The sequence below is a fragment of the Amia ocellicauda genome, chromosome 14, assembly GCF_036373705.1.
Source record: "Amia ocellicauda isolate fAmiCal2 chromosome 14, fAmiCal2.hap1, whole genome shotgun sequence".
NCBI lineage: Eukaryota > Metazoa > Chordata > Actinopteri > Amiiformes > Amiidae > Amia > Amia ocellicauda.
Genome location: NC_089863.1, coordinates 389,720 through 402,501, shown reverse-complemented (window position 1 = coordinate 402,501; position 12,782 = coordinate 389,720). Strand labels below are relative to the sequence as shown.

At 41.1% G+C, this 12,782-nt stretch overlaps 2 protein-coding genes across 14 annotated transcripts in view; both read left to right on the top strand.

Moving 5' to 3' along the window:
- Positions 1-12,782, top strand: part of LOC136768173 (NLR family CARD domain-containing protein 3) — a 261,771-nt gene that overhangs the window by 97,348 nt on the left and 151,641 nt on the right. The gene's annotated exons all lie outside the window — the stretch shown is intronic.
- Positions 10,342-12,667, top strand: LOC136768189 (zinc finger protein 135). The gene has a single exon (XM_066722264.1). It carries the CDS (start codon positions 10,868-10,870, stop codon positions 12,230-12,232), a length of 1,365 nt encoding a protein of 454 aa, XP_066578361.1. The 5' UTR covers positions 10,342-10,867; the 3' UTR covers positions 12,233-12,667.

Here is a 12,782-nt window from a genome sequence, read left to right as displayed (position 1 = left end):
GACCTTAATCCCATAGAAAATCTGTGGAGGGAGCTGAAGGTTCGAGTTGCCAAACGTCAGCCTCGAAACCTTAATGACTTGGAGAGGATCTGCAAAGAGGTGTGGGACAAAATCCCTCCTGAGATGTGTGCAAACCTGGTGGCCAACTACAAGAAACGTCTGACCTCTGTGATTGCCAACAAGGGTTTTGCCACCAAGTGCTAAGTCGAAGGGGTCAAATACTTATTTCCCTCATTAACATGCAAATCAATTAATAACTTTTTTGAAATGCGTTTTTCTGGATTTTTTTGTTGTTATTCTGTCTCTCACTGTTAAAATACACCTACCATTAAAATTATAGACTGATCATTTCTTTGTCAGTGGGCAAACGTACAAAATCAGCAGGGGATCAAATACTTTTTTCCCTCACTGTAGTTGGTCCTATTGATACTAGAAAGTATGGAAGCTCATTTCCGCCATGAGAAATGAATATGCGCCCATTTTATTTTATGGTCAATTTGCTATCATAATTACGACTTAGTATCTCATAATTACGACTATCTCATAATTTCGACTTAGTATCTCGTTATTATGACTAAGTATCTCATAATGATGACGTACTGTGAGGCGACTGGGCATGCGTGAACAGGACACTTGCATGGCAGCAGGCGGGTTAGTGGTCAAGACCCTCCGAGCCGGAGCAGTCGATCCTGCTCCTGATTGAGCTAATTTATTGTTTCATTTTAATATTTTGAAAATAAATATATATAATTTTCTTTCGTTACATTTTTGTTACTAACGTCAGTGCATGTGTGGATGCCCCATTATAATATAATTATTATTGATTTTGTTCCCGTTTGCCTGAATTGGACGAATGATCCACTGTAGCTGGATAGCAATGCTCTTTGTTCACTGAACTGTAATTCTAATGAGCAGAATCTGTGTAAAAGCCTTATTAGTTGCCTTATACTCGTTTGCTTAACTACAGGGAATTATATGTATATCTTTTTTCAAAATAATGAAATAAATCCATAGATAAGAAATGACATCTGCCCATTAGGAATCGATCCCACAACTCCGGGCTTAACAACTATGCTAGCTGACGTAGACGTTTTTTTAACTTATTTTAAGTCACCTGCAGCCACTGCAGACAATTGTCCTGATTAGTCATATATGGCTGAATTGTTGGAGTTATAGTCTCAAATGCATATTAAGCATAATAATATTTAATAAAAACGGCATAAATAATACTAAATGTGCGTATATATATGTGTGTGTATATAGCCTAACTCAGGGTTCCCACGCATCCTGGAAAACCTTGAACTGTTTTTTGAGTCATGGAGAACACATGGAAAATGTGAAAATCTGTCGAATGTACTGGAAGTATTTGAAAGGTCATATAAAATGGTGAAGTTAGGATACAAGAAGATATTTAGCCATTGTTTCCTTTCATTTCCTAAGTAGCAAACAGAAAAGCGGCACACACAGCAACATTAAAGTCCCCAAGATGAGGTACGTTCACAGCAGGTTACATTGCTTTTTGAAACGCTCCACCCAGATAGCTGTTGTTTTGTGGGCTGTGGTGTCAATCACATTTCACCCACACGAACATAGGCCACGGTGTCTTCTCTCCTGGTCTCGTTGTCGAGTCTTGAGTTTTTCCTAACTCGGGCAGAAATGTGACATGAGAGATGTATAATTTGTATAATTGTATTAATATTATACTTATACTAATTAATTTCATGAATTTAATTAATCTGAATTGAAAAACTACAAACCAATAAAATTATCACACTTTTATTAACACATCAAAATTGGACAGAAAATATATTAAAACAACTATTAAATATATTATTCTTCATTTAGTTCTGTAACAATCAAATTTAATTAAAAAAATCAAATTATCCAAATCATGTAAAGTTTTAGAAAACTATTATGATATGCAAAGCAGCAGTCAAGTAATGAACTTAGCAGCTCTAGGCTAGCATCTTGCAAATACAAAAAGTTTAAATATGCTACACAATCAGGCAAAACACAGAATGGCAGAGGCCTCTATTCTGTTTATGTAAATATTCCACTTGAATTGAAAATGATTGTGCAAAACAGCAGTAATAGAACTAAAACCAAACGCAAAGTATAAACAATATATGTAGCCTCAAGTGAAGAACAAAGTTTTGCAGGGCTACACGAATTTTAATGTAATTGCTATAGCAAATTGGGGTGCTTTTTATTTACATAAAAGTGGCAGGTTTCTCTTCAAGAACAACAGTTGCTCTGCTTTCTGGCAGGAGAGACGGTTCCTCTTCTCATCAAGAACATGAAATGCTGCACTGAATAGTCTCTCTCTGGTGCTGGGGCAGATAAATACCTGCATGCAATCCGTGCAAGCACTGGAAAGCGCTCTGTGTTCATGTGCCAGCAGTCAAGGGGATTGTCTCATTTCTAGTGCACGCTGCTTTTTCTCCGCATCAAAGTAATGTTTTTTAAATCAAGGATCTAGTACTTTTGCAATGCAGTACAGAGGGTTGGACTCAGTGTCTAGAAAGCATGTGTTAACAGCCTCCAGTAGAGTTTTGTTTAGCTGTTTTTACACCATGGTCTGTTTCTGCCTCTTTTCTGAGCAGACACTTCAGTGCGGCGATCAAGGGAATAACTTCAGCAACAGATGCATTAGCTGAGCTTATTTCCTTGGTTATCTGTTCGAATGGAGCGAGAAGAGGCACACTGATGTGCACTGAAAGTTGCCGGCAGATCGTAAAGTTGCCGCTTTTGTTCAAGTAGACTTTGCAACGTATATTACGTACTGTTCCAGCGAGTGGCTGCATCTTGCTGCAGTCGTTTGGGTGGCGATCCAAACTGTATTTGCAAAGCTTGTAATCGGGACTAAGCAAGCGGAGAATGCGAGAGTGCATATATTTTTGGCCTTTTTTCTCTTTTGGCCAATAAACAAAAATGCTATTTTCGGCGGCCAAAATTTCAGTGCATCCCTAATATTATACAGGTTGCGCCTTTAATTTACGTGTAGGTTTATGTTACAACTGTGGAGCAAATGAAATCAAACCTCTGCTTTGCTGATCATCTGTGCCTCCCTCTAGACATGGTGTGTACCCATCTTTTTAGTAGTACCTACGAACTGCTAACACTGGTTTAGCATGCATGCCCAGTCCCTGTTTGAGTAAGTCATAATAACGAGATAGCAAATTGACCACAAAAAAAAAAAAAGGCGCAAATGGGCTTCCATAAGAAAGGGTCCCCTTTTAAAGTAGGACAGTGCTATGCTGGGGAGCACTTTGTGGAATTGGGAATAGACACCTGAACTGGTGTCCCATATGCCGCAATTTAGTGTATTGCATTGCATTGTTAGTGTGCCGAGGGTTACTTCCTAATATTTAAGAGAAAGTCCCAAGACCCATTCCTGCTGCCTTTGGTAGTAGAAAGGGTCTCCTTCTAAAGTAACACGGTGTTATCCTGTGGAACTATTTGTGGAACTGTGATCGCACACCCAAATTGTCCCCAGTGCCACACATTTCTGTCTTAAATTGCATTGGGGGTCCTCTGGCCACAAACTAGATGAGAAGGTTCCTGTGAAGCTGATTTCTAACAAGGCTTATTAATCAACCAAATGGACAAATATTGTTAACAATTTTGGGTGTATGTGTCCAGTTCTAGAAATTGCTCCCCAGCACAAAACTCCAGTACCTTAAAAAGGACTCAGATGATTTTGGGGAGCTCAATAAGTTTCTTAATCGGAAGAAAAGTCAGACTCCCAATTAAGTAAAACATCATCCAGTGCATTAAAGACCGCCCTCCGCAATCGCCTCTTTCCCACCTTCTCCCACACACTCTCCCTTCCCTTCACATCTCAAACACTTTTTTGTGGGGACTTGTTAATTCCCCGATTAAATAAAAGTAAAACCATCATGATTGTTGTTCAGCTAAGGCTTGACATAGGCGAACAGTCTCACATCCACATCATCATTCATATATGATTGAATTGTAACTCTGCCAGAGCGGAGGGGTTAACCACGCACCCCGGGAACTGTAGTAAAATACCTGATCAAGTCCCGGTGCTGTGAGTCTCAGGCTCACTCCCGAGTCTATCCAATGAGGCGTGTTGATTAGGCTAGCACACAGCCCTAGTAGAAACCGGGCGTGGTTTTAGCATAACTGCATTAGATAAAGAAAGGACACTGATAAGGGTGACGTTCTGTTACACAGATTTGTGTAATTCTGTGTATAATCTGTACGAATGCAGTAATTTTTTTATTATTTTTTATTTCTTAGCAGACACCCTTGTCCATGGCGAGCAATACAAAGTGCAATAATACAGTACAATTGCAAATGCTGTACAGAACTGTATCTATGGTACCAGAACGTGGCCCAGTATGCTCTGTTATGCCTCTTCAAGAGAGCCACATGTGGTGGAATAAAGAGCCACCAGTTGGCCATCTCTGCTCTATTTGCAACAATGTTGGGAAAATAATGTTCAACACACTTAAAGACATGTTACTGTCATGTATAGTTGAACAGAGAACAACTTACACTTCATACAATACATTACTTTTGGAAAATAGTGTGTGCATACTTGTTAAGACCACTACTGTATACACCTGGGGCCGGTTGCACAAAAGGTCTTAAATGCTTTTAAGACCAATTTGTAGGTCTTAGACCTACATTTAAGCCCAAAATAAATAAGCCTGTTGCACAAAAAAATCATTTTGGTACAAAATTTAAGTCGTTTTTTAAGCCTACCCTTCACCAGGATTAAATGGGGAAAAAGGTATCTCTTGCTGTAGAAACTGACATGAAACCAACATGGCAGCACATATGCCAGGTAATTTAGATTTTTTTTATATGAAAGGGCATTTAATCAAGATAGGCTATTTAAGGACAGACAAAACCCTTAATACTTTAGGTGAACTATTACAATATAAATTCAAATCTATTATAAAGAATGACCACTGTATTAACAACCAACTCTTAATAAAATACAATAATACTTTTCTCCTTCCCCTTTTAACTCAAATCCTGCCATTTTTAAATTTAACATTTGATTTCTAGATCATGTTTTTCCCCTTTACAACACAATATTTCCCTTCTGTAGTTCCAACAAATCAACGAAAAGGTCCTTTCTTTTAACCTAGATTTTCTTTTTTTAATTTGAATGCGGCCAACATCTTCAGAATCTGCAATTAAATAAGTAAATGTTCTGTTATGTAGTTGGTAAAACAGCTGTAAAATAAGCAATATATATGAATAATGGTAACTATACAAATAGGCATACGTTAAAATTAGTATTTGTATTAAACACCACTTCAAAACAATACGCATATTATGTGATGCATTTATATATGTTTAATACACTCACCTAAAGGATAACTAGGAACACCGGTTCAATTTCTCATTAATGCAATTATCTAACCAACCAATCACATGGCAGTTGCTTCAATGCATTTAGGGGTGTGGTCCTGGTCAAGACAATCTCCTGAACTCCAAACTGAATGTCTGAATGGGAAAGAAAGGTGATTTAAGCAATTTTGAGCGTGGCATGGTTGTTGGTGCCAGACGGGCCGGTCTGAGTATTTCACAATCTGCTCAGTTACTGGGATTTTCACGCACAACCATTTCTAGGGTTTACAAAGAATGGTGTGAAAAGGGAAAAACATCCAGTATGCGGCAGTCCTGTGGGCGAAAATGCCTTGTTGATGCTAGAGGTCAGAGGAGAATGGGCCGACTGATTCAAGCTGATAGAAGAGCAACTTTGACTGAAATAACCACTCGTTACAACCGAGGTATGCAGCAAAGCATTTGTGAAGCCACAACACGTACAACCTTGAGGCAGATGGGCTACAACAGCAGAAGACCCCACCGGGTACCACTCATCTCCACTACAAATAGGAAAAAGAGGCTACAATTTGCACAAGCTCACCAAAATTGGACAGTTGAAGACTGGAAAAATGTTGCCTGGTCTGATGAGTCTCGATTTCTGTTGAGACATTCAGATGGTAGAGTCAGAATTTGGCGTAAACAGAATGAGAACATGGATCCATCATGCCTTGTTACCACTGTGCAGGCTGGTGGTGGTGGTGTAATGGTGTGGGGGATGTTTTCTTGGCACACTTTAGGCCCCTTAGTGCCAATTGGGCATCGTTTAAATGCCACGGCCTACCTGAGCATTGTTTCTGACCATGTCCATCCCTTTATGACCACCATGTGCCCATCCTCTGATGGCTACTTCCAGCAGGATAATGCACCATGTCACAAAGGTCGAATCATTTCAAATTGGTTTCTTGAACATGACAATGAGTTCACTGTACTAAACTGGCCCCCACAGTCACCAGATCTCAACCCAATAGAGCATCTTTGGGATGTGGTGGAACGGGAGCTTCGTGCCCTAGAAGTGCATCCCACAAATCTCCATCAACTGCAAGATGCTATCCTATCAATATGGGCCAACATTTCTAAAGAATGCTTTCAGCACCTTGTTAGATCAATGCCACGTAGAATTAAGGCAGTTCTGAAGGCGAAAGGGGGTCAAACACAGTATTAGTATGGTGTTCCTAATAATCCTTTAGGTGAGTGTATAACCTCAGTGTAGGTTTGCAATAGCTGTCACGGTAACTAGAGGGTTAGAAATGTACTGAGCAAAAGCAGGACGTGTCGCCCCTCAGTGGCTTATTAAACGTAGATGTCAGCGAGTTGTGTGTATACAAACCACTTGTTGAACTCGTAAAAACGTAGTTTACACTTTCTAATATTGATTGTACTGTATTTAAACATAAAATAAACAGTGAAGTAAAACGAAGTGCTTTTAAAAACGAATTTAAAAATACATTTACAGTGCGCACTACGGCGGGGTTGATGGCATTTGCGTTTTATTTCATTCCAGGCTTCATTTTTGTCAGCATTTTCCCCAAATTTACCCGTTTTCTTATTAGTTGCTCAACTATTGCAAGTTTTCCATCTTTAGTGAAATGTGTATTTTTTACTTTACAAGCAGCCATTTTTATTTTTCTGTTCTTAACAAAAATAATAAGACCAGACTTTGCTGCTTAGCAACATCAGGTAAGCCAGGGCTAACGTAAGCCCCGCGGGGGCAACGGTCTTACAGCGAGGTCTTACACAAGTCCAATTTAACAGGATTTAGACTAAGGCTAAAACTTAAAGTAAGACCTTTTTAGTGCAACCTGCCCCTGTACTCTCGAGTTGGGAAAACAAATGTTTGTTATTCCACTGTTTTGTTTTGTTTTCTTCATGAAATATTGCAACAATTTAACAGGAAACCGGGGCTGAAATAACATCCAATTTAAATTAAACATTTAAACCTTATTCAAAGACATGGATATAGTAATAACGTAAATCTATAATCTTTGTGGTTCAGTGACCACCAGCATTTAACCTTGCAGATTGTTGCAAAAAACATACAGTACCCAATTTTTCCAGTTTGTATTGCAATTTAAGTCCAGCGAATAACCTGAAATGGTACAAAGGTTAGCGGTAAACTGCAAGAGGTAAAAAAATCAGACCATCACAGATCATTTGGTTTTGATTGGATTTCTTTGCAAATAGGCTTGTTTTGACCAGAACAACCTAACGATTAATGCAGTATACACCGATTAGCCATAACATTATGACCAACTGCCTAATATTGTGTAGGTCCCCCTTTTGCCTCCAAAACAGCCCTGACCTGTGGAGGCATGGACTCCACCAGACCTCTCAAGGTGTGCTGTGGTATCTGGCACCAAGACATTAGCAGCAGATCCTTTAAGTCCTGTAAGTTGCGAGGTGGGGCCTCCATGGATCGGACTTGTGTCCAGCACATCCCACAGATTCTCGATTGGATTGAGATCTGGGGAATTTGGAAGCCAAGTCAACACCTTGAACTTGTGATTCATCAGACCAGGCCACCTTCTTCCATTGCTCCGTGGTCCAGTTCTGATGCTCACATGCCCATTGTAGGCGCTTTCGGCAGTGGACAGGGGTCAGCATGGGCACCCTGACTGGTCTGTGGCTATGCAGCTCCATACACAACAAACTGCGATGCACAGCTAGATCTGTTTAACCTGTAAAAGAATACAAAACTTTTATTTCCTCCACTGTGTTTGTCTTTGATCCTTGGTCTCTCCCCTTGATCCCTCTACTCTTTTCATACATTTCAAAATAATTAAAACGACAGACGTGTTTGCTGAGGATGTTGACCGGATATCAGGAAGCAAATGACAAGCAAGCTCAGATCACATTAAAACAATCTACAGAAAATTAGTGAAACAATGTTGAATGAAACTGAAACTATACATGAGATTTATGAAACTGTTTTACAAATTATTCATATTGCAATACTTAGTAAATAAGTTACACTTTTGAGGGCATGTTGAAATACATAAAAAGGAGCTTTTATTTTTATTTTTTAACCTCATGTTTAATGTGTCTGCATTGAAAATGTGCAATACATTTTGTTGAAATGTTATTGAAATGTATACATATACAAGAACTACGTATGCCCCTGAATCAAAGTTAGACATTTTAATGGTTTGGACCTTTGTGGGCAGAAAATTTGAGTCAATGGCCCTGTTTAAATTCTAATTGTTCAACCCTGGCCTATAGGCTACAGCAGCCAATGCAAAAAGACCAGCCCTGTAGACTTAATTAGCACTGAAAAACTGCAGAGGTGACAATGCACCTGAACAACACAACAACAGGGTCAGAAATTAATGCTAGTATGCCAACCCAAGGCGAGGGACTTTTGGAGGGACTACCTAAATGATCACTCTCACTAGTCCTCATGGCGAGTGGAATTTTGATCATTATTTATGTTGGGGGAAAAGACCTTCACGATAAGTGAATGGGTAAACTTTCCACTATTTCAGGATTTCAGACTTCAGATTTCAGGCCGCGGGCCTCCCTGTCACCACCGGCCCAGCACAGATTTGTCCGCAGAAGAAATATAGATCATCAAACTCTTACCACTGCAGCACATCAACCAGCGCTCAATTATTATTTTTGTGATCTAACAAACATACTTACATACATGCATACAAACATAAGAATTCCTCAGCCGGGACATTTGAACTGCTACACAATATCTAATCCTGATTTTAACCTTCCTCTTCACTACAAACCTACATAATGCAAGAATCGTCGATCTCCAAACTAAAAGCACATTTCTGGATTTTAACACTAGAAGCGCCGACATTTCGAATTACATACAAGCAAAGCTGGTCATTGTAAACGATAGCTGTGATATGATCATTAAAGGCAAACTATCATATAAAACTTCAACATTTACATAGCACAAATGGAGTATTATATTGAAATATGATCATAAAACAATCATATTGCTATAAATAACATCAAAGCACTTTTTGTTTAAACGCACACACTGCAGTCAAAACATAAATAACTATATAGCCTAGAATAAGAAAAAGCTAAAAAATGGCATACAATACGGGAATGAAACTAGTCTAAACGTAAATATTGGAATAAAAAAGCAAAAATTTGTACACTAAAGTACACAGTTTCAACACCGTGTAACCTTTGTTTTCAACATACAATGCTTGTATTCACTGTAGCTTTGTATTTCAATAAACTATTTTCTATATATTTAGCCTGCATACCTGACAGCTCGTACAGTCCACACAGGACGCGTTTCTACACTTGTAAGAAAACACCTGTAATGCTGTACAATGCCTGTGTTTTTTCAAACACATGAATTACTTTTTAGTTTGTTTCATACCCTGCAACAACCTCCAGGATGCAGAGTGATGATCACAAGAACAACTAAACTCATGACATAATCACTTTCTTAACTAAGGCTAGTATCACTATAGATATGGAACTACAACTACAGGCAGACGGGCTGTATTAGGATTCAATACTGGACTAACCATTTAATAAGATCCATTTGTGTTATTCTTCTCAAGCCAGTCTCACCCAAAAATGTAATTAAATCATACAGTACAAACCAGCAGTGAGCATAACAGCGTGGCAACTTAAATACATGTGCATCTTACCTTACATCTTAGATCGTACTTTTTCTTGATTTCCAGCTCTCAGCCATCAACGAAAGCACACTGAGGCGCTTCTGACACATGGCCTACGTGTCCCTAGTTAATTTTTTATTTGTGAAAATGAGTGCGTTGTTAACGTCAGCAGTCACCAGAGCCGGCACTAGCAACAGGTGCCTCATCGGACGAACAGCTAGCGACCCCCTTAAATAAACAGTGTACGCAGTACACTTTGGAGAAGAGCTGCCTCTCACCTCGTTCTCCTCTTTTTGTTTTCACTTGTACCTGCTCCATCGATCCATTGCTTTTGCTTTTTAACAGCTACCTTGTTGATATTCCAGTGAACGCCTAAACATTGGATGCTTGAGTTTCTCATTATAATTTATTTCGCTGCACCACAAATTCATTACAGTGTGGTCGTGGGGCCCCTGGCAGTCGGAGGCCTGGCAGAATCTGCCCATCACTGTAGCTTTAGCCTTCTCCATAATGTGTCTTTTCATATACGAGCACCAGGCTGTCCTCTCACTGTCTGACTTCATACATGCTCCCAGTTTATATGCTGACTGGACACTTTATTAGCACATCTGAATGATGTTCTGATATAATGACTGGTGTAGGAATCGCATGAACTGTGTGAGTTTTCAGAGCTGCTGTTCTCAGTGCTGCTCTCCTGTGTCGTCTCTCCCCCAGGAGCTGTAGAGGCCGGCGCTCTCCCTGACTCTGGGGAAAGGGCTCCCACTGAGCAGCAGCACTGGGAGCAGGAGTGGGGCTCCAGTCTGAGGCAGGACACAGAGCCCACAGCTACTGAAGACACCCAGGGGCTGAGTGAGCAGCCCAGGAGCAGACAGAGTGAGGAGGAGCTCAGGGGACAGGAGTCTGACCACATGGCAGAGCCACACACTGAGGGGTCGACACAGGGACTCGGGGCACTGGCATCTGTCACCACAGGGTCAAAGGTCATGGCAAAGGTCATAAAGAGCGACCGTGATGTGGACTACACCCACACTGCGGATCTCTACAGGACCCAGTCTCTTGGATCTGAGTGTGGACCCAGTGCAGCTGGTGCTGAGCCGGGCTCGCCCAGAACACAGTGTGGGCCCAATCTGCTGTCTGATCACATCAAAACAGAGGACGACACACTGGAGTGTGTTTACACAGTGGAGCCGAGAACACAGACTCCCTTCAGAGACGCACTCAGTCATCTCAAAATTGAGAATATTACAGACAGCGCCTGGGACCTGTGGCCTGAGCTCCCTGTAGCTGGACAGTGTGACCTGGGGCCTGAGCTCCCTGTATCTGGACAGTGTGACCTGGGACCTGAGCTCCCTGTAGTTGAACAGTGTGACCCAGAGTCTGCTGCCTTGAAGACGGGGCTCAGTGGGGGGAGTGAAAGTGCAGTGAGCAGCGAGAGACCATATTGCTGTGCCCAGTGTGGGAAGAGCTTCTTTTATGCATCAAACCTAAAGACACACCAGCGCATTCACACAGGAGAGAGACCGTACAGCTGTGCCCAGTGTGGGAAAGGCTTCACTAATGCATCAAACCTAAAGACACACCAGCGCACTCACACAGGAGAGAGACCGTACTGCTGTGTCCAGTGTGGGAAGGGCTTCTCTCAGACGAGTACTCTCAACAAACACCAGCGCATTCACACAGGAGAGAGACCGTATTGCTGTGCCCAGTGTGGGAAGGGCTTCTCTGATGAAACTAGTCTGATGAAACACCAGCACATTCACACAGGAGAGAGACCATTCTGCTGTGCCCAGTGTGGGAAGGGCTTCACTTATGCATTAAGCCTCAAAACACACGAGCGCATTCACACAGGAGAGAGAACGTACTGCTGTGCCCAGTGTGGGAAGGGCTTCTTTCGGGCAGAATACCTCAACAAACACCAGCGCACTCACACAGGAGAGAGACCGCATTGCTGTGCCCAGTGTGGGAAGGGCTTCTCGGATGAAACTAGTCTGATGAAACACCAGCGCGTCCACACAGGAGAGAAACCATACTGCTGTGCCCAGTGTGGGAAGGGCTTCTCTAGTGCATCAAACCTAAAGACACACCAGCGTGTTCACACAGGAGAGAGACCATACTGTTGTGTCCAGTGTGGGAAGGGCTTCTCTCAGGCAAGTAGTCTCAACGCACACCAGCGCATTCACACAGGGGAGAAACCGTACTGCTGTGTCCAGTGTGGGAAGGGCTTCTCTTGGACAAGTAGTCTCAATGCACACCAGTGTATTCACACAGGATAGAGACTGTACTGCTGTGTCCATTGTGGGAAGAACTTTTCAGTTGCATCTGATCTCAACGCACACCAGCGCATTCATATAGTAGGTCAGAGGTCAAGTTAAGAACATAAGAAATATCTGTATATATATATATATATATTTTTGTTTTCTCTTAATCATGGCTAGAGTGCAGAGGTATGTAGCAATAAAGTAATGGTTCTATTGATTTACAAGTTTGTGTTACTATTATTATTTCTAAATGGCTGTAGCTGATATTTAAATAAGTAATACAAATAAAATCACAATAACAACTTATCTAGAGCCCAAAGAATATATTGTTGATATAACTTAATTGTTAGTTTATTGTGGGGAACATCACTGGTCTGGCCAGCAGGCTGTATTTGGTTTAATCTTTTTATTATCTTTTTATTGGTTTCTGAAGTGATGGGGATAACCATATAATACAACAAGAAAAACTACATACAATTTCACCTTCCTCAAATTCCCGCCCACCCTCCCAAACTCCTTCCACTCCCCTCTCCATCTCCTCCTTCCTCCCATCTCCTGACTCTTC